At 42.5% G+C, this 22,977-nt stretch overlaps 1 protein-coding gene across 2 annotated transcripts; it reads right to left on the reverse strand.

Annotated features, from left to right (window-relative positions):
- Nucleotides 1–445: 445 nt before the first annotated feature.
- stmn2a (stathmin 2a) lies at nucleotides 446–22,656 on the reverse strand. 2 transcript variants are annotated; one of them, XM_062062953.1, is made up of 5 exons: nucleotides 22,499–22,656; nucleotides 13,107–13,199; nucleotides 2,708–2,880; nucleotides 2,440–2,631; nucleotides 446–1,356 (listed from the first exon to the last, which is right to left on the reverse strand). In XM_062062953.1, the coding sequence occupies exons 1-5, from the start codon at nucleotides 22,527–22,529 to the stop codon at nucleotides 1,297–1,299; spliced, it is 549 nt and encodes a 182-aa protein (XP_061918937.1). In that variant the 5' UTR covers nucleotides 22,530–22,656; the 3' UTR covers nucleotides 446–1,296. The 2 variants fall into 2 exon arrangements, with proteins under 2 accessions (XP_061918937.1, XP_061918935.1); XM_062062951.1 differs by having other exon boundaries at nucleotides 2,708–2,883.
- Between the last annotated feature and the right edge of the window lie 321 nt (nucleotides 22,657–22,977).

A 22,977-nucleotide genomic window follows, 5' to 3' on the forward strand; every position in this document is an offset into this window, starting at 1 on the left:
CTGTGCAGTCTACTAATAAAAGACTCAATCAATCAATAAAAGCGTTCACGTGCACACACTTAATGTTGTTTTTTGGAAGTTTAACTGTTAATACTGTATCCTGCATCATGTACTTGAAACATACACAAAATATCAGCTTTTTCAAAAATGTGATAAACACTTCAGTGACATCTTCTTGAACTTTTGAACCCACAAGGCAAGTCAAAACTTGAACTTTGTGGTTTACAGTAATTAAAGGTTTATACTGACCTCTTGCGGTGGCTCAGTGAACATCTATTTCACTTGAGCAATATATTACAGCAAACTAAACACCTTAAAATAAATCATCGTAAATTTAAATATTTTAGAAATATATTTTAAAAAATTAACATTACATTAGAAAATATGTCTATATATATATATTTTTTAATTATATTGACTTTTTCCACACAAAAAAACTGCAAGTCTTGACTCTTTATTTAGGCAGTTGACATACATTTTAGTGTATTTTTGCAGAGAAACTCAGTGGATGTTTCATGTTCACAGAACCCCAAATGTTTATTATTCTTTAAGCAAAGCTTTCACAGAGAAATTTATGAAGAAAACGTTAGGGTGGGGGAGGGGACACGGGCAGATAAGCAGCAGAGGACACAAGCAGACATAAATGGTACTGCACTGTAAGTATTACTGTAGTGTATATTACAAAAGAGACTGTGGGCTTCATCTTGAGTGAAGACGTCGGGATCGTAATCATATCATAAATAAAGCACCAATCACATTGCAGAGGGTAGGTTTTTTTTGTATTGTTGTACATTCCAAGCGTGCATGTTGAAGATACAGATGTTTGGCTGCATATTAGGTACACACACAAAAATCATCATCATCAGGAATACATTGCCAACGTCAGTCTACATCCAACTTACAATGCACAGGAAAACCGATAGATAGATAGATAGATAGATAGATAGATAGATAGATAGATAGATAGATAGATAGATAGATAGATAGATAGATAGATAGATAGATAGATAGATAGATAGATAGATAGATAGATAGATAGATAGATAGATAGATAGATGAAATAATATTTACAAAATAAGATCCCTCTGTAAAATCAAGAAATCCTGGCGAATACTGACGGCTAAGTTGATTGATTGACAGGTGACAGGTGTAGTGTCATCATGGTGGTGATGTCCTCCACGTCTCGCACGTACTTGTGTTCTGGAGTGGGTTCTCAGAGGAGCGCTGATGAAGGACGGATGAAGGGGACGGATTGGACGGAGTGACAGAGATCATACTTGGGCACTGGTGCGCGCCTCATGGTGTCAGCACGTCCCTCTGCTCTTTGTTCCTGCGCACCAACGCCGCATGTCTCTCCTGGTCAGCGGTGAGGGGAGAGAGAGAGAGAGAGAGAGAGAGAGAGTGCTTTTATATCGCATACAGAGTGAAGATTCAACCAAACTTTCCCCTGTGTAGTGTTCAAAGCATGTTCATTTTTGTCATTGGGTTATCTCAGATTTAGGCTGTAAATTCTGCCTAGCAACAAGCTGCCAATGTTGCAACTGTTGTTGTTGTTGTTGTGATAATTAATTATAAATTATTTGAGTCTGTTAATGACATTATTAGTTTTTATCTCTAAAAATCCTGTAGTACTAAAACTTTTCCCTCAAACAAAACATAAGATTTTCAGAATAGTACAACATTTTAGGACTTTTTTTTACTTTCTACATATATCTACATAATATTTTTTACATCAACATTACAAAATATTCTAAGAGACACATAATATTTACAAAAAAGAATAAGACAAATAACACATTTTTCTTATTCTTTTTTGTAAATATAATTAGTTTATTTTTTGTTAGTTGCTGTTTTCTGCAGAAAAATAAATGACAAAAATTTAATATACTGTTTTCTCACGAAATTAGAACTTATCCATGCAATATTTACACTATTGCCAATAATTCAGACTCATTATTTAAATTGACTTTATAAATTCTCAGTGGTTGATGCCCAACCATTTTTTACTGGAAAATCCACTGCATTTTTTTCCACTACACAAGTTAGATTTTATTTTTGTAAATTAATATATTTTCTTAAATACTGTTACCATGATATTTTTTTTTTAGCTTTGTAAGGAGTTAGTGTGCTGCCATTTTAATATAGATATGTTTATACTGTTCTGCCAAAAATTTTGAATTGTATTTATACAATATTTATAATATATGTTCTAGGTAAAATAAAAAAAAACATCACAAAATCACCACTTTTGTCGTTGTTTATTTATTTTTTGTTATACGCTGTTATGTCCTAAAAAAATGCTGCTGCTGTTTTCTCATTAAATCATATTTTATATATTTTGATATCATTCCGGTGATATTAATAAATGTTGTTCCCGATAAGAATATGGCTTCATGTGATTGTTGGTGTTGTGTGAGTGTGGAGGCGTGCATGCGTCACCTTCTCCTGCAGACGCTCCAGCATGGCTGCCAGATGGGCCTCGCGGTTCTCCTTGATTTGCTCCATCTTAATCTGCAGCTTCTCCTCGGCCATCTTGCTGAAGTTGTTGTTCTCCTCCAAGGCCTTGAATAAAACGTCCCTCTCGTGCTCTCGCTTTTCCGCCAAAGTCCTCAGCACCTGACTTTCTTGGTACTGAAAAGAAGAACAAATTGACAAAACGACACCAAAAACCGAGTTTTGTTTTCTATAAGATGGCTGAATAGGTCACCTTTCTCCGCTCTTCAGCCGCCTCCAGTTTTTTCTCGATGTCGTCCAAGGAAATGTCTCTCTTGGGGGGAGAAGCCAGGCCGTGGCCCACTTCGGATACTGGAGACAGGGGCTTCAGGATCACCTCAAACGCCTGCCCAGAGGCGCGCTTGTTTATCGGCTTCACCTCAATATCTGCTAATTAAACAGTACAAATTAATACACTCTACAGTAATATATATAACATGCATGTATGCTATGTACAACAGTACATATGAATCTTGCCTAATATATTCATTACAACAGTACATATTAATACTGTCTAATACAGTATATTCATTACAACAGTACATATGAATCTTGCCTAATATATTCATTACAAGAGTACATATTAATACTGTGTAATATTTGCATTACAACCGTACATATTAATACTGTCTAATACAGTATACTCATTACAACAGTACATATTAATACTGTCTAATATTTTCATTACAACAGTACATAATAATCATGTACAATATATTCATTACAACAGTACATATTAATACTGTCTAATATATTCATTACAACAGTACATTCTAATCATGTATATTATATTCATTACAACAGTGCATATTAATACTGTCTAATATATTCATTACAACGGTACATTCTAATCATGTATATTATATTCATTACAACAGTACATATTAATACTGTTTAATACTTTCATTACAACAGTACATAATAATCATGTATAATGTATTCATTACAACAGTACATATTAATACTGTCTAATATATTCATTACAACAGTACATTCTAATCATGTATATTATATTCATTACAACAGTACATAATAATCATGTATAATATATTCATTGCAACAGTACATATTAATACAGTCTAATATTTTCATTACAACAGTACATTCTAATCATGTATATTATATTCATTACAACAGTACATAATAATCATGTATAATATATTCATTACAACAGTACATATTAATACTGTCTAATACATTCATTACAACAGTACATTCTAATCATGTATATTATATTCATTACAACAGTACATATTAATACGGTCTAATACATTCATTACAACGGTACATTCTAATCATGTATATTATATTCATTACAACAGTACATAATAATCATGTATAATATATTTATTACAACAGTACATATTAATACTGTCTAATACATTCATTACAACAGTACATTCTAATCATTTATATTATATTCATTACAACAGTACATATTAATACTGTCTAATATATTCATTACAACAGGTCATAATAATCATGTATAATATATTCATTACAACAGTACATATTAATACTGTCTAATATATTCATTACAACAGTACATATTAATACTGTTTAATACTTTCATTACAACAGGTCATAATAATAATGTATAATATATTCATTACAACAGTACATATTAATACTGTCTAATATATTCATTACAACAGTACATTCTAATCATATATATTATATTCATTACAACAGTACATAATAATCATGTATAATATATTTATTACAACAGTACATATTAATACTGTCTAATATATTCATTACAACAGTACATTCTAATCATGTATATTATATTCATTACAACAGTACATAATAATCATGTATATTATATTCATTACAACAGTACATAATAATCATGTATAATATGTACATAAACATGTTCATAAACAACAGTACATATTAATGCTATATAATATATTCATTATAACAATACATATTAATGTTGTCTAATATAGTCTTTACACCAGTACAAATACTAATGCGGTTTATTATAATTAACATGCATGTACGTTCATAAACAACTGTACATATTAATGCTGTCATAAACTGAACAAAAAGAAAAACGCTTAACTTTTGTACAGTACAAAAAGACCTATTCCTCTCAAATATTGGACACACCTTCTCATTTCAATGCATTTTCTTTATTTTCAAGACTAATTATATTGTAGATTGTCACTGAAGGCATCAACACTATGACACCTGTGAAGCGAAAACCATTTCAGGTGACTACCCCTTGAAGCTCATCGAGAGAATGCCATGAGTGTGCAGTATTCAGAGAAAAGGGTGGCTATATTGAAGAAACTGTGTGAGTGCTCGCGCACAGGGTGCGTGTGATGCGTCAGTGCGTTAGATTTGTGGCAGAAGTGCTTGTAGTTAGTGCATGCTGCCCCTGCTTGCTACTCTCTGCTTACAGCTATCGCCGCCAGCTAGCCCCTGGGTGGGTGAAAAGAGGAGCCGAGTGCGTAAGTCTCCTCCTGCTGGTACACAGCCTCTCCACCACCAAGACTCCTACAGTGCCTCCTCGCGGCCACACACGGTAACTGGGACCTCGCGGTCTCAGGCTAAACTGTAGGGGATCTCGGAGCAGCAGTGGGCCCTAGAGGCGAGGTGTGCAGGCCCACCGGTGTGTGGACACGCCCTGGCATCCGCCAACCACTGCCCCATCTATGGGTCAAATAGTCGTCATCCCCCCTGCCCCCCCCACCCGCTGCCTTGGGGTACCTTTGGGAGAAGGAAAGGCTATGGGAGTAAACCCAGACAGAAAATCAGGAGTGGAGCCCCTGAGGCGGCTGGGTGTCATTGCTGACCCCCTGCCGGCAGCTCCTGCAGCCAAGTCGATGCCAGATGTATTGCATTGCTATCCTCTGGGCCACATCGTCACGGCCGAGAGGGGGATCTTGATGTCTGGGCAACCCAAGATCTCCATATTTTCTGCCCAGGCTTGCGCCACGGAGAGGTCACTCCAGCCTCCCCTCTAAAGGGAGGAAACAACACGGAAGCTGGCAGTCTTAAGTTCCACCCGTTTGGCGCCAGCTTCGACGGTGGGAGGAATCATTGACTAATGATTAGCCACCGCCCGCCTCAAGCCGGGCAGCCCCCGGTCAATTAGGTGTCAACCCGCCAGAGCCGGCATCATCCTGGCGGGGAATAGGGTAAAGCACGGCTAGCAAACGTCAACAATTGCACCAAAGATGATCAGAAAAAAAGCGAAAACTGAGAGAAACAAAACGAAGATACCAGCTCTTCGAGTATCAAGCTGGAATGTCAGAACAATGCGCACAGGGCTCTTGGACAGCCTTGATCTCATTGGCGACTAGCGCAAGACCGCTATCATTGACCGTGAGCTCCACCTACTTAATGTCGACATTGCTGCGCTCCAAGAGACACGTCTTGCTGGCTTTGGCTCTCTGAAGGAAAAACACTATACTTTCTTCTGGCAGGGAAAGAGTGCAGAGGAATCCCGGGAATATGGTGTGGGATTTGCAGTGAAAAACACTCTGCTTCCCATGATGGACCCACCGACAGAAGGCTCTGAGCGGATCCTTGTAATCCGCCTTTCTACCAGCAGCGGACCAGCAAACCTGTTGTGTGCTTATGCCCCGACCCTCTGCTCACCACCAGAGTCAAAAGACAAGTTCTATGAGGAGCTCGACGCGGCTGTCAACACCATCCCGAAAAATGAGCATCTGCTCCTTCTGGGAGACTTCAATGCCAGGGTAGGTGCTGACCACAAATCCTGGCCAGACTGCCTTGGTCATTTTGGAGTGGGGAGCATGAACGAAAATGGACAACGTCTACTAGAGCTGTGCTGCTACCGCAAGCTCTGCATCACGAACACCTTCTTCCAGACTAAGCCTCTGCACCGGGTATCCTGGAGACACCCCAGATCTAAACATTGGCACCAGCTCGACCTCATCATCACGAGGCGAGAGGCCCTTAACAGCGTGCTTCTCACAAGGACGTTTCACAGTGCTGACTGCGACACGGACCATTCACTAGTCCTCAGCAAGGTCAAGCTTCGACCAAAACAGATCTATTACACCAAGCAGAAGGCCCGTCCACGTATCAATGCCAGTCGTTATACCAACCTGGCTGTCACACAACGCTTCCTCACCTCCCTTGACCAAGCACCATCAATCAGGCAAAGTGCTGTGGACAAATGGAAATGCTTGCGTGATACCATCTACGACCAAGCCATTGCAACATATGGGAAGAGAACGAAAAGAAATGCAGACTGGTTTGAGGCTAGTGCTGCAGTGATGGAGCCAGTTATAGAGGCAAAGCGTACCGCTTTCCTCAGGCACAAGGGAAACCCCTCACAGAGGAACCTTGACGCCTTGAGAAAGGCCAAGAGCGAAGCCCAGCGAACGGCACGTAGCTGTGCCAACAACTACTGGCTCGAGCTCTCCTCAAACATACAAAGGGCCTCGGACACGGGAGATATCAGGGGCATGTATGAGGGGATAAAGCAAGCAACCGGCCCGTCCATCAAGAAAACCGCACCACTGAAAGCCAAGTCTGGTGAAGTCATCACTGACCGCAACAAGCAGATGGGAAGATGGGCTGAACACTACACAGAGTTATATGCCACTGAGAGCATTGTGTCAGAGGAGGGTCTGAGTGGAGTTGCAAACCTGCCTGTTATGAAGGAGCTTGACAAGGAACCCACGCAGGAAGAGCTCAGTAAAGCTATTGACAACCTCACATGCGGCAAGGCCCCAGGTGCTGACGGGATAACACCTGATGTCATAAAGCTTGGGAAACCTTCCTTACTGCCGCACCTTCATGATCTCCTCTGCCTCTGTTGGAAGGATGGAGCCGTCCCCCAGGATCTGCGTGACTCCAAGATTGTCACACTGTACAAGAACAAGGGAGACCGTAGTGACTGTAATAATTACCGCGGCATCTCCCTGCTTAACATCGTGGGGAAAGTCTTCGCTCGTGTCGCCCTTGCTAGACTCCACCTCCTTGCAGAACGTTTCTACCCTGAGTCACAATGTGGCTTTAGGGCAGCAAGATCCACAGTGGACATGATTTTCACCCTTCGGCAGCTGCAGGAGAAGTGCCGGGAACAGAGGAGACCCTTGTATCTCGCCTTTGTTGATCTCACTAAAAGCATTCGACCTTGTCAGCAGAGATGGTCTCTTCAAGATGCTTGCAGAGATCGGCTGCCCCCCAAAACTCCTCGCCGTCATAAGATCATTCCACGAAAACACACAGGGTTCCGTCTGTTGGGAAGGAGGAACATCAGAGGCCTTTCCAATCCGCAGCGGCGTAAAACAGGGCTGCGTTCTTGCACCAACCCTCTTTGGAATTTTCTTCTCCGTCGTTCTGTCTACTGCTTTCGGCACATGTTCTGAAGGTGTCTCCCTACACACGAGAGCTGATGGGAAACTTTTCAACCTTGCCCATTTGCGCTCCAAGACCAAGGTGACCAGTGTCCTCCTGAGGGAAATGCTTTTTGCTGATGATGCAGCTCTGGCATCCCACACAGAGTCCGGGCTCCAGAGGCTGATGGACAGACTTTCATCTGCCTGTAAAGAGTTTGGTCTCCCCATCAGCCTAAAGAAGACCAATGTCATGGGCCAAGATGCTGAAACTCCACTCTCCATCTCCGTCGACAATCAGACTCTGCAATGTGTCAACACCTTTACATACCTTGGATCCGCAATCTCCAGTGACTTGTCACTTGACACAGAACGTGCCACCCGTCTTGCGAAAGCCGCCTCAGTGATGGCCAGGCTGTCCAAAAGAGTATGGTCGAACAACCAGCTATCCACGCGCACTAAACTCCAGGTCTATCAAGCCTGCGTCATTAGCACACTGATGTATGGCAGCGAGGCCTGGGCCACCTACACCAGACATGAGAAACAGCTAAACAGCTTCCACCTGCGCTGTCTTCGCCGCATCCTGGGAATCTCATGGCAGGACAAAGTTCCCAACATGGAAGTCCTAGACCGTGCTCACTCCACCAGCCTGTTCACCATGCTCAGCCAACGCCGCCTCAGATGGCTTGGCCATGTCCACAGGATGGACCCCAGCCGTCTCCCCAGAGCTGTCCTGTACGGCGAACTGTCAACAGGCTCCAGACCCCTTGGTCGCCCCCGACTGCGTTTCAAGGACGTGTGCAAACGTGACATGAAACAAGCAGGCATCGACCACAACAACTGGGAGGAAGCTGCAAAAGACCGCGACGTTTGGAGGCAGACTGTTGCTACAGGAACCCGCCGTGCCGAGGAGAAGCACATCTCCTTGTTGCAGGCGAGGAGACAAAAGCGGAAACTGCGCGACGCGGGACCTGCTCCTGTGTCACAACCCTCCCCATACGTCTGCGCCAACTGCACCAGAGACTGTCACTCCAGAGTCGGGCTGTACAGCCACAGCCGCCGCTGCAAGAAAGAATGAACTCCCCCAGGCGCAACCCATCGTCACTACTGACGGACGGATGCCTATGATGATGATTGAAGAAACTGGAATATAAAACATGTTTTCAGTTATTTCTGTTATGATCCGCTGCCCGGATCATATTTCTGTTTACGTTTTCTAGTCACTTGTGTTTTTTCTGTTAGTCTTGATCTCTTTCTAGTTCCTGTTTAAGCACTTCTCAGTTTGGTTACCATAGTTACTGATTATTTTCACCTGCCGCGGGTGTTCACGACGCGCACCTGTTTTTCATGATTGACATTATTATTTAAAGCTTGCCTCCCCAACCAGTCGGTCTGGCTTCGTAGTTTGTTTTCACACAACAGATGACGACGTATGTTTCCTGTGCTTTAGCTGCTAGTTTTTACGCTAGGCTAATTTTGCTTGCTAGCTCCCACGCTAGCCCTTTTGTTTTTGCCTTATGTGCCTTGTGCACGTCTTTGTTTTTTCCTGCATGTTTAGTTCCTAAATAAATAATTTTCCTACCTGCAAGCTGTGTCCGAGCCCGTCTGCATTCCTGGGAGAACACCTCGCACCACGATGCGACCCCGTCGCCACAGTACGAAGCCAGCAAAAAGTTCTCCCGCAGCGAGCACGTCGGAGGAGATGGACGAAGGTGCGTGGATGGTGTTGCGAGCGATGGAGGCGGAGACTCTCCGCTATTCCCCCTCGGAGCGCCAGGACCTGATCTGGGGTCCTAACGGAAGATTGGTCCCAGTCAACTCCGTTTGGCCCGAGGACATCGCCACACCTCCGCACCACCGGACGCGTCAGCGAAGACGGAAGCCGCCCAAGAGGTCTTCACTTCGCTGCCAAGACGCGCCCTCCCACAGACTCCTCCACCACTACACAGTAAGCTACCTTCAGCCCAAGATTCCCCTTCTCAGATGTTTGGCAACCCAATCGACCACTTCGCCAAACAATTCACCGATTGGGCTGTCAGTCAGCTGGAGACCCGCACGGATGACGTCATCCCGCCCACTGTGGATGACGTCAGAGACGAAGATTTTTTTTTTAATTCTTCTACTCCTTTTTGTCAGCTGCTTCCTAAGGACTTTAATTCTAAGATAAAACATTATCAGGACATTTTTGTTAAATCTAAATCTAGTCAGTCCCAGTCACCTGACTTTCTAGCTCCACCCCCAGTAACTATTGCTCCGCCCACTGCACATATTTTTCCCCCCTGTGCTCCCACCCAGTCTCAAGTGGGGAGTAAGAATAGACATTTTGGACAATTTAGAGGAGAGGATTCTGCCCTCCTCCTGACCTCCCTCCACCCACCCTTGAAGACTGTTCCAAACCGCAAGGAGCGCGTCTGGGATCCGCTTTTTGAGGGGGGGCTAGTACTGGGAGCTGTGCGAGTGGGGTGGCACAACGGCGTGCTAAGCCGCAACCTCCTGCTCGGCCACCGCCACCTGTCTTTCGGCGGGCTAAGCCGCAACCTCCTGCTCGGCCACCGCCACCAGTCCGTCTGCGTGCTAGACCGCAACCACCTGCCCGACCGCCACCAGTTTTTCGGCGTGCTAAGCCGCAACCTCCTGCTCGGCCACCGCCACCTGTCCTTCGGCGGGCTAAGCCGCAACCTCCTGCTCGGCCACCGCCACCAGTCCGTCTGCGTGCTAAGCCGCAACCTCCTGCTCGGCCACCGCCACCTGTCCTTCGGCGGGCTAAGCCACAACCTCCTGCTCGGCCACCGCCACCAGTCCGTCTGCGTGCTAGAACGCAACCACCTGCCCGGCCGCCACCACCGGTTTTTCGGCCTGCTAAGCCGCAACCGCCAGCTAGGCCACCTGCACCTCGGCTGGTTCCAACACCAGTACCTGCACCTCGGCTGGTTCCCACACCAGTACCTGCTCCTCGACTGGTTCTCGCACCAGCACCTGCTCCTCGACTGGTTCTCGCACCAGCACCTGCTCCTCGACTGGTTCTCGCACCAGCACCTGCTCCTCGACTGGTTCTCGCACCAGCACCTGCTCCTCGACTGGTTCTCGCACCAGCACCTGCTCCTCGACTGGTTCTCGCACCAGCACCTGCTCCTCGACTGGTTCTCGCACCAGCACCAACTCCTCGACTGGTTCTCGCACCAACTCCTCAGCTGGTTCTCGCACCAGCACCGCCTCCTGCTTCGGCTGCCACGACAGCGACTCCTGCTGCCACGACAGCGACTCCTGCTGCCACGACTGCGACTCCTGCTGCCACGACTGCGACTCCGGCTGCCACGACTGCGACTCCGGCTGCCACGACAGCTGCGACTCCGGCTGCCACGACAGCTGCGACTCCGGCTGCCACGACAGCGACTCCTCCGGCCGTCGACACCTACCGCTTCCACGGCGACGTCTCAGCGACCTCGAGTGGTCCGGCTGCGCAAGCAGCTCTCTCAGAGGTCAGGTAATGGACGCCAGTGGCGCAAACAGCAGCGACATCCAAGACTTTGTTGCAGGACTCAGAGGCTGCTGAACTTCTGGCGCCACTCACGCCCACCTTCTCGGCGGCCACGAATGTGGTCTTTCCGTGGTCGCCCGCCTCGGCGTTCCATTCGCCGCCGCCACCTGACCCTTCCCCGGTGGATTCGGGGACACGTGGCCTGGCGACCCTCCGCCAATTCCTCCCTCCTCCCTCCCTTGACTTGTGAACTGCCTTGTAGTCGGGGGGATTTTTTAGTTTTTCCATGGGACATCTGGGATCTGTCCCTTAAGGGGGGGGTGCTGTTATGATCCGCTGCCCGGATCATATTTCTCTTTACGTTTTCTAGTCACTTGTGTTTTTTCTGTTAGTCGTGATCTCTTTCTAGTTCCTGTTTAAGCACTTCTCAGTTTGGTTACCATAGTTACTGATTATTTTCACCTGCCGCGGGTGTTCCCGACGCGCACCTGTTTTTCATGATTGACATTATTATTTAAAGCTTGCCTCCCCAACCAGTCGGTCTGGCTTCGTAGTTTGTTTTCACACAACAGATGACGACGTATGTTTCCTGTGCTTTAGCTGCTAGTTTTTACGCTAGGCTAATTTTGCTTGCTAGCTCCCACGCTAGCCCTTTTGTTTTTGCCTTATGTGCCTTGTGCACGTCTTTGTTTTTTCCTGCATGTTTAGTTCCTAAATAAATAATTTTCCTACCTGCAAGCTGTGTCCGAGCCCGTCTGCATTCCTGGGAGAACACCTCGCACCACGATGCGACCCCGTCGTCACAATTTCACCTTTTTATATTAAGTGCATAACTCCACATGTGTTCACTCATAGTTGTGATGCCTTCAGTGACAATCTACAATGTAAATAGTCATGAAAATTAAAAAAAAACATTAAATGAGAAGGTGTGTCCAAACTTTTGGCCTGTACTGTATGGCCAATATATTCATTACAACAGTACTTATGTCTGATATGTATAAAATGCTTATACGTTAATTACAACAGTAAAAATGAATGCTGTCTAATATACTGTATACAACATGCATGCATGTTCATTCACAACAGTACAAATGAATGCTGTCTAATATATTCATTACAACAGTACAGTTTAATGCTGTCTGATATGTTCATTACAACAGAATTAATAATATGTACTGTTGTAATGACTTATATTAAACAAGATTAACAATATATATAACACGCATGTTCATTAACAACAGCACATATTAATGATGTCTGATATATAAAACATACATGTATGTTCATTACAACAGGGAGTATTAAGGGTGTCTAATATATTCATTACAACAGTACGTACTAATCATGTCTATCTTGCATGTATGTTTAGTCACAACAGTACATATATATGTTGTTGTCTAACATTAATTACAACAGTACACATTAATGCTGTCTAATATATTCATTAAAACAGTATATATTATTCTTGTCTAATATATTCATTACAACACTACATATTAATTATGTATAACATACATATAACAAGAATGCATGTTCATTTACAACAGCATAAATTAATGCTGTCGAATGGCGGTAGAAAATGGATGAATGGATAATATATTCGTCACAACAGTACAAATAATGCTGTTTAATATCGTCATTACAACAGTACCAATAATGCTGTCTAATATATTTACAACAACAGTACCAATTAATCCTGTCAAATATGTTTATTACAACAGTAAATAATAATCCTGTCTAATGTATTCATAACAACAGTACAAATTCTTGCAGTCTAATGTTTACAACATGCATGATGGTTGTTTTCTTACCTTCCAACTCTTTGGCGAGCTTGCGTGTCTCTGGGTGGAAGCAGGAGCAGATGAGCGAGAAGACAGAGAGCTCCTTCACCTTCTCCTTGTACGCTGCAGGAGGAACATCAGCATCATCATAATCATCGTCATCATCATCAACATCAACCAAAAAAACACCACAACTTCGCCATTTGGTAAAATGCCCTTAAGAGGCCTCCTTTTGTTTAATAATTCATTGAAGAGGCTCTTTTATTTAGCCAGCTATCACGATAATGCACTCACAATCTAATACCATATACTGGAAAGAGCGGGTTTTATTTAAATAAATACGGCGTAAATATTGATAAAAACGACAATAAATATATCATAAAATAACACATGACAAAAAAATATCATAGAGGTTTACACACAAACTCGCACACACTAGCTGGCTTCATTCTGTTTTTATTGTTGTATGCTACCATGACAATAAAACTTTAGTATATGGCTGCATTTTGTTCGATGCTGTGGTAGGATCCTGGTTAATACTGCTGTGCTTTTATTTTGAAGCTTATTTTGCACTGAGCAGGCAGTCAAGTGTTTCAACGCTGTGTAACTTGACAAGTGTTATTATAAATTGTTATAAATTCACTCTTTGGATCTCAAATTTTATGTGGACAATACCGATACTTCTCCACCATTTTACACCAAGTACCACCACAATTATTCTTACACTGTGCCTCAGTGTAAGAATCTCTGCCTTTTACTAAACATTCAAGGAACAGAAAATTAGAAACAGCAATCAGTATGACGCAGTACAGTTGTACTCATACGCACACAAAGCACTATCAAGGCAGTATTAGATTAGACTGTGCAGCAACCTTATGTTATCGCTCACTTTCACTTGGTGGTCGATACAGAAGGCGAGAGTGTGTGTGTGTGTGTGTGTGTGTGTGTGTGTGTGTGTGTGTGTGTGTGTGTGTGTGTGTGTGTGTGTGTGTGTGTGTGTGTGTGTGTGTGTGTGTGTGTGTGTGTGTGTGTGTGTGTGTGTGTGTGTGTGTGTGTGTGTGTGTGTGTGTGTGTGTGTGTGTGCGTGTGTAAAATAATTCATTTCCTGTTGACCTATCAGCTACTTCCTGTATCATGTGCTCAATATGATGTGATGCAGTCTGACCTCACCTGCTTTACTGTACATGCCATAGGAGTACCAATTACAGTATGTGACAACAACATACAGGGAACGTGTGTACACTGCAAAAAGTCAGTGTTCAAAAACAAGAATAAAAAATACAAAAATGAGGGGTATTTTTATTTTAACTAAGCAAAATTATCTGAACAAGAAAATTTGGCTTGTCAAGACTTTCCAAAACAAGTAAAATTAGCTAACCTCAATGAACCCAAAAATACCTTAAAATAAGTATATTCTCACTAATAACAACTGTACTACTATATGAGTACGTATTTTCTATTGTTTCATTGAAAACAAAACAGCAAAATCCATTTGGCTGTCATCTGTTTAATTATGAGACACAATTGTGTCAAAGTCATGATTTTTTTTTAATGCTTGAAATAAGAAATTATTACTTTAAAAAAGTAGTTTTATACTTGTGAGTGTTGATGACACAGCTTTGCAACAGTTGATATTCTAGTTTCAAGCATGTTTTACTCAATATAGGTCATCAAATCTCAGCAACAACCTGTAATATCGTACTGAGATAATGTAGGACCAAAACCCTTAAAACAAGTAAAACACTCTAACATAAAATCTGCTTAGTGAGAAGAATGATCTTATCAGACAGAAAATAAGCAAATATCACCTTTACTTGAGATATTTAATCTTACTTAGATTTCAGTTTTTGCAGTGTACTACTACTATATGTAAATTGCTAATTGTATATGTATTCTATACTACTACTATAAGTAAATGTATACTACTATTATAAGTGTATAATACTACTATAAGTGTATAGTACTATTATTAATATATGTAAACTACTACTATAAATGTAAATATGCTACTAACATAACTGTATACTACTACTATAAGTGATGTAAACTACTACGTTCTATAAGTGTATATAACTACTATAAATGTATGTAAGCAACTACTATAAGGGTATACTACTATTATAAGTGTATACTATTACTACAAATGTGTACCACTACTATAAGGGTTAATTTAGTGATTTACTAAGACCTAAATACCACACGCTAAACAGTGTGTACAGAAAATAAAATAACATGTACTCTAAGTGGGCGTGTTGCAAGTGATCTACTAACACTGTGTGTGCAATTGAAAAGTGGTGCAGATCGCCTCATTTAAACGAAGATTTTGCATGCATACGGGGCTTTTACCATGAAGACAGACGATCATTTTCGGCACATTCATGCTATCATGCTCCTTCGTGTGTGCAATATGTTGAACCAGCAGCACACATCTATAATCCAGAACAGTTTTTCTGAAACGCAATCTAGACAACAGAAACATATCCGCACTGACACTTAATTCTGTGCGCGAGGCTGTGGATGGCATCACCAGTGCATTTGTGCGTCTGGAATGATTCACAGGCAGGAAAATACACAATGAAAGACGTCTTTTCATGTTGGAGATGTATAATATATTTCCTGAATTACAAAAAAATGAACGACATTAAAACAAAACACAAGCAGACACCAAAACGCATCAATTGAATTCATTTTAATCAGCCCCTTAAGTCCTGCAGCAGCTATACAATTATAAAATGATGTTTCTGAATAGACAATGTGTCTAATGTTTTTTATTTCTGAGCGTCAAAAATGTTGACACACACACACACACGTAGGACGCAGGATTCATGTCTGTCCATCGTTTGTCTGTGAGGCGCAAGCATCGGTCCTGCAGCCATGTGTGGAACTGTCACTTTGCACCTCCTTCTGACACGTGCTACAAATAAAATGCAAAATAGTGCTCGCAAAACGGTGTTGATAGATCACATTGTGCATGTGTAAATAATGATATTAGCATTTTCTCCTCCCAGTATTGTGGGTGTTTTGATGATCAGCATGTATTTTGCATGTTAATGAAGACAGACACGCAAAATGGATTGCACGTCTTATTTTGCTCACTTAACAGACGCAATCCACTTTTGCACACCTTTAGTAGATCAGCTTTGCATGTGCTATCAAATTCGCACGTTTTATTACACGTAAATCTTTAGTAAATCAGAACCTAAGTGTGGTAAGTGTAAACTGTCTGCTATTACTATAAGTGTATGTAGACTACTACTATATGTGTGTTTATACTACTAATATAAGTGTATACTACTACTATAAGTGTATTTATACTACTAATATAAGTCTAAACTACTAGAATAAGTGTATATATACTACTATTATAAGTGTATACTAACTAGTATAATTGTATTTTACTATGACAAGTGTGTACTACTATTATAATTGTATGTATACTACTATTATAAGTGTAAATTAATTCTATAAATGTGTACTATAACTATAAGTGCATACATACTACTTTTATTAGTGAATATACAACTACTACTATAAGTGAATGTAAACTATTACTATAAAAGTATGTGTACTACTATTATAAGTGTATTCTATTACTATAATTGTATGTATACTACTATTATAAATATATACAACAATTATAAATTGGGGACGGCGTGGCGCGGGTTGGGAGAGTGGCCGTGCCAGCAACCTGAGGGTTCCTGGTTCAATCCCCACCTTCTACCAACCTTGTCACGTCCGTTGTGTCCTTGAGCAAGACACTTCACCCTTGCTCCTGATGGGTCGTGTTAGCGCCTTGCATGGCAGCTCCCGCCATCAGTATGTGAATGTGTGTGTGAATGGGTGAATGTGGAAATAGTGTCAAAGCGCTTTGAGTACCTTGAAGGTAGAAAAACGCTATACAAGTATAACCCATTTACCATTTATAAATGTATACAAGTATTATGAGAGCAGCCATTCTTGCCCGACACAGCTACAGCCTGCCTGCCCAACGTTAACATACTTGCTAGTATGACCCAGCCCTGCCACCTCGACCACAAGTAGCTACACTTGTGCGCTTCACACAAAGTTGGTTGACAACCGGCACTGGTCTACCATGGATCGAAAGGCTGGTGATGGACAGATGCATACGTGCGTTGCCGCCCAACTCTAAAAAGTATGCGTCCCAGGTAAGCCCTAACACATTAGATGAGCGAGTAGCCCTGCTTGAAAATGACCAAGTAAGTGTAGATATGTTGAAAACATCCAAGTGTGAACCAGCCTGCCACCCGGTGGGGGAAGAGCGTAATGGCAAAGAGAGGAGAAGAGCAGCTATACCAGTAGCCCAGAGATTGCCTCCATAATATGCAAAAGCACAGGTGTCACAGACCCAAGCCCCACCCCGTCGAAGTTATGTGTGTGGCCAAGAGGACCATTTGTATTGGGACTGTACAGACAGGAAGCGAGGTCGGGACGTCAGTATGGAGACTGTGTCGGAAACCCCTCGCCAGAGCCTGTACGTCACCTCCTGCTGGGCCCACGAACAAACAAGACGAGCCACCCTGCCCGTGAGAGTGGGAGGGGTGGATATGCATGCTCTATTAGATTCTGGCAGCTCCACGCGCTGTTGCGGGCGGGTCTGGTGGCCACCGCTGAGGGAGAGATGGTTCCAGTGACCTGCATTCACGGTGACGTCCAGCAGTACCCAACCACCTCCCTACAGCTGCAGACACCCAGAGGTGAGACCACAGTCCAGGCTGGTGTGATCCCGAACCTCCCTGTTCTACTGCTAATTGGAACCGATTGCGCTCTATTTGAGAAGTACTGGGCAGCAGGAGTCAGCAAGAGGAGGCCCCGGCGCCAGGACGTGGCCGTCATAGAGGGCAACTGTGCCGCCGTGACACCAGGAGAAGGATGAGATGGAGGTCGTGAGAGAACTGGGGGCCCGGACCAGCCAGGAGAGTGAAGTATTCTCAGAATTTCCCAAGCTGGACATGGATGGTGTCCCCACACCAGGGGAGTTCGCCACCGCCCAGTGGAGGGATCCACTGGGCGGTGGAGGAGTGTGTCGGTCATCGACGACCAGCCTTGTGAGGGGGTGAGTAACCTGACTTCTCCTCACTTCGTTGTAAAAAAAGGGTTATTGTATCGAGTGGTCACAGCTAAGGGGTGGGATGAAAGCGAACAGTTGTTGGTGTCTAAGGATTTTGTGTCCCGAGTTCTCTTTTTAGCTCATACTCGCCAGATGGGGGCACATCTGGCTGTATACTCGCCATATGGGGGCACATCTGGCTGTCCAAAAAACCTATGACAGAGTGCTAGGGAGATTTTATTGGCCAGGGTGGAAGAGGGCTGTGGAGGACTTCTGTCGAACCTGTCCAGTGTGTCAGAAGGTTGCACCCCGCCCCACTGTCCGTAACCCTCTCATTCCCCTGCCTATCACCGAGGTCCCATTCTCTCGAGTGGCACTGGAAGTGGTCGGGCCTCTGCCCAAGTCAGGCCGAGGCCATAAGTTCATACTGGTAATTATGGACTATGCCACTCGCTTACCCGAAGTCATTCCCATTCGCTCCGCCACAGCTCGAGCGGTGGCTCGAGAACTGTTCCTGCTCTTTAGCCGGGTGGGCATCGCCAAAGAAATATTGACGGACCAGGGCACATGCTTCATGTCTAAAGTCATCAAAGCCTTGTGTACATGGTTGAAAGTGAAGCAGCTACGGACCTCAGTGTACCATCCCCAGACGGACGGTCTGGTGAAAAGGTTCAACGCGACATTGAAAAATATGCGGAGAAAGGTGGTAATTGGGACCAGCTCATTCCCCACGTGCTCTTTGCCGTTAAAGAAGTTGCCCAGGCATCCAACGGCTTCTCCCCATTTGAACTCCTCTATGGCCCCGAGGCCTTCTCAACCTGCCAAAGGAATAGTATATATACTACTAATGTAAGTGTATGTATACTACCCGGGCAGCATGGCTCAGGTGGTAGAGTGGTTGTCTCCCAACCTGAAGGTTGCATGTTTGATACTCAGTTCTCCTATGACCACTTCAGCAAAATACTGAGACCCCAGCTGCCCCTGATGCTGCGTCATCAGTAGTTAAAATAAAGTAATGTTGTCAAAGCGCTTTGAGTACCTTGAAGGAATAAAAAGCGCTACACAAGTAAAATTCTTGACAAAATCCATACTATAAATGTACACTACTAATATAAGTATGTACTACTACTATAAATCTATGAATACTATGCTTAAGTTTGATTAAGCTATTACTACAATTGTGTACTACTACTAAAAATAGATATAAACTACTACTATAAGTGTATGCATACAACTATTATAAGTGAATACTACTACTATAAGTGTATACTACTACTATTATAAGTGAATACTACTACTATAAGTGTATACTACTACTATTATAAGTGAATACTACTACTATAAGTGTATACTACTACTATTATAAGTGTATACTACTACTATTAGTGTATATTATTACTATTATAAGTGTATACTACTACTATAAGTGAATACTACTACTACTATTATAAGTGTATACTACTACTATAAGTGTATGTAAACTACTACTATAGATTTATGTAAACTACTACTATAGGTGTATACTACTACTATTATAAGTGTATACTACTACTATAAGTGTATGTAAACTACTACAATAAGTGTATACTACTATTATAAGTGTGTACTATTACTATAGCTTGCTTGCTCACTGCAAGGCTGGCTGGTCTCCAACACTTCCTGAACTGTCTTTGTCATTGGGAGTTTTTGGATCATTCCAACACAATAACAATTATGTTGTGTTGATATTGTTCTTTGTTTTTTAATGATTATCTTTAGTGTTATTCATCTTACTCACGACTTCTTTTACGTCTTTGACTTCCGTGACACCATCAAAACTGACATCAAGGTCATTAAAACTTGGCACAGTAGCGAAAGTCTGGCTACATTTTTCCTGTAGGTTCTTTAAAACAGAAGCACGCTCCTGTCACGTACAGAGGATCTTTGGCTATGTTTTTTACAGTCGGTCCTTCAAAACAGATGAGTGCTCCTCTCATAAATAAAAGATTTTGGCTAGCGTTTTTTAAAACAGATCCTGCAATACAGCCAAGCACTTTTGTCACATCGAGGATCTTTGTCTATGGTTTTTGCTGTCAGTCCTTCAAAACACAAGTGTGCTTCTGTCACATAAAGAGAATCTCTGACATGGACTTTTGCAGTAGTTTCCTCAAAAGAAAAAAAAGGCACTTCTTTGGACTCGGTTTTTGCAGCTGGTCATTCAAAATATAAAAATGACCCTCTAACATATAGAGGATCTTTGACTTGTAATTTTGCAGTAGATTCCTCAAAAAAGAAAAGTTATTCTGAAGATTTTGGTGAGCGTTTTGCAGTATTTCATCAAAACCGAAGCACACTCGTCACAAATAGAGGATCTTAGACTTATTTTCTGCAGTAGATCTTCAAATAGAAAAGCACTCCTGTCATACAGTATATAGATGATCTAAGAATTGGATTTGTGCAGTAGGTTACTCAAAAGTATAAAAAAAAGCACTCCTGTCCTATAGAGGATCTTTGGGTAGTGTCATTTTAAAACAGAAAAGTGCTCCTGTCATATAGATTTTTGGTTAGTTTTTTTACAGTATTCAATCAAAACAGAAGCCCCTCTTGTCACATATAGATAATCTTTGACTTGTATTTTTGCAGTAGATACTTCAAAATAAAAAAAAAGGTCTCTTGTCACATATAGATTATCATTGACTTGTATTTTTGCAGTAGATAGTTCAAAATGGAAAAGCGCTCTTGTCTAATATAGAGGATCTTTGACTTGGATATGTGCAGTAGGTTCTTTAAAAGAAAATAAATAACTCCTGGATCTTTTGGCTAGCGTTTTTGCAGTAGATTGTTAAAACTAGCAGAGGAGTCTTGTCGTATAGAGCAGGGGTCACCAAACTACGGCCCGCGGGCCGCATCCGGCCCGCCAGCGTCCAAAATCAGGACCGCGGGAAGTCCCAAGTATAAAAAAAAATTAAAAATTAAAAAAATATATTTTTTTCTGTCTTTTCTTATCCACTTTGTCACTTTGCTACTCACGGTGTCTCCTAGCCACTCAGGCAAATCATATTGTCTAAAAATGCATTTTCTCATCGGTAACGTGACATCATCGTGCGCGCGGAAAGTGCGCTATATATATCATATATATATATATATATATATATATATATATATATATATATATATATACATATATATATATATATACACAGCCCGGCCCACGGACAAATAGTTTTAATCCAATGCGGCCCCCGAGTCAAAAAGTTTGGGGACCCCTGGTATAGAGGATCTTTGACAACTGTTAAAAATGTGCTTCGGCGTTAATTGATAACTATTGCTTTGTTTGACGACGATGTTAGCCATTTGGTAAACTTAGCTTTGATGTTGAATACAAAGACAATTACAGACTGCAAAACATGGGCGGAAATTTCAACGTCACGTGTTCCCTTGAGCAAGGCACCTAAGCCACCTCACACCACACCCAAAATGCTCCCCAGGTGCTGGAAGGCTGCCCATCTGTTGAAAACTTACCCAAATACTCTCATCTTTGGGTATTTAACAATATTGTGCAGTTTGCGCAACACGTCTATAGGGTGTACCCCGCCTTTTGCTCCAAGTTATTTGGGATAGGCTCCAGCTTGCACGTGACCATAATGAAGATAAGCAGTACAGTAAATAAAATAGATGGATAGGCGTCGTTTGCGCTGCATTCTTCTAAATATTTGTATATGACAGCTTCCAAAAGATCCGTCTGATGCCATGAAGTCTGCAAACCACCACAATAAACACATGCTGCTACCTCTAAAACAAGAAGAGCTCTGTTGTCTTCAAAATGCTAATTTAGTTTTAGCACAATGTGCAAATGTTCATATATATGTCCAGTATTCAGTCGGTCGTATTGAACAAGAGGATGTCCATGTTGGTTTGACAGTGATAAAATGTTGAGTTGGCATGGTGTGTAGCCTAGCAGTGAGAAAAGTGATGACGCCCTCTAGGCCTCAATGGTGGGCAGCATCAGCATCTTGGGTGGGGTCCGTCTGCATTATGCTGCATATTGGGGCCGCTGGACAGCCAAGCGCAAGTGGGTCAATAAAAGTGGCCGCGTTATTAAATATATTGCACAAAGTATGATGAAAAAAGACAAATACAGAACACAATGTTTGATAAAGATGAAGGACATAGCCTAATGCTCGCAATGCCCATAAAGCGGGGTATACATCGCTATCTCTGTCATATTCATGAATATCGATACATCATCCGGGCAAATATCACAACGTATATGTCAAACATGGAGATTATTTATCACATTGAGCCGGTCGGGAGACTAAATACGCACCCATTCGAATGATCCTATTTCGGTATTTAAGGTCAGAAAATGGCTTACCAGACGCTGTTTTGGCCATGTCTGTGTTCATGTTGGATGCTCGTGTTTCCGGAGAGGATGCCGCTGCTCTGCTCCGAGTCCCAGGTGAGGTGAACGACGATGCTTCGAAGGCACTGAGTCAGCGGGCAGGGAGGGCTCGGAGGCGGGATGAAGACCCTCCTCTGCCCGCTGACTCATCAACTCCTGACCAATGCTGGAGGACTTCTGAGAAACTGCACCTTTGACATGACTTCATACAAAGTTACTGTAAGGGAGCGGCACGTATGGCAGATTAAATAGAAATCCATAGTGGACATTACACGAGGCTCACCTTCACTAAACGAACAGTAATTTCGTTTTTTTCGACGACTTCAGCAACCTTTACCATTTTAGATTAAATAGCCTTTTTTTTTGTTCTTTTTTTTTTTGCTTTGCTGTATAACAGGCCTCATTACACTAATATATGCCATCTGCGTCCCAAGAAAATAAAAAAAAATGGT

This window comes from Entelurus aequoreus, linkage group LG11 (assembly GCF_033978785.1).
Source record: "Entelurus aequoreus isolate RoL-2023_Sb linkage group LG11, RoL_Eaeq_v1.1, whole genome shotgun sequence".
NCBI classification, from domain to species: Eukaryota; Metazoa; Chordata; class Actinopteri; order Syngnathiformes; family Syngnathidae; genus Entelurus; species Entelurus aequoreus.

Excerpts from the sequence above, each read along its gene's own strand:
- stmn2a (XM_062062951.1), bottom strand. The coding sequence starts at position 22,529 with ATGAACACAGACATGGCCAAAACAGCGTCTG. Across the intron at positions 13,200-22,498 it reads CATGGCCAAAACAGCGTCTG|CGTACAAGGAGAAGGTGAAG; the intron begins GTAAGCCATTTT and ends TTCCTCCTGCAG. Across the intron at positions 2,884-13,106 it reads GCTCGCCAAAGAGTTGGAAG|CAGATATTGAGGTGAAGCCG; the intron begins GTAAGAAAACAA and ends CTGTTTAATTAG.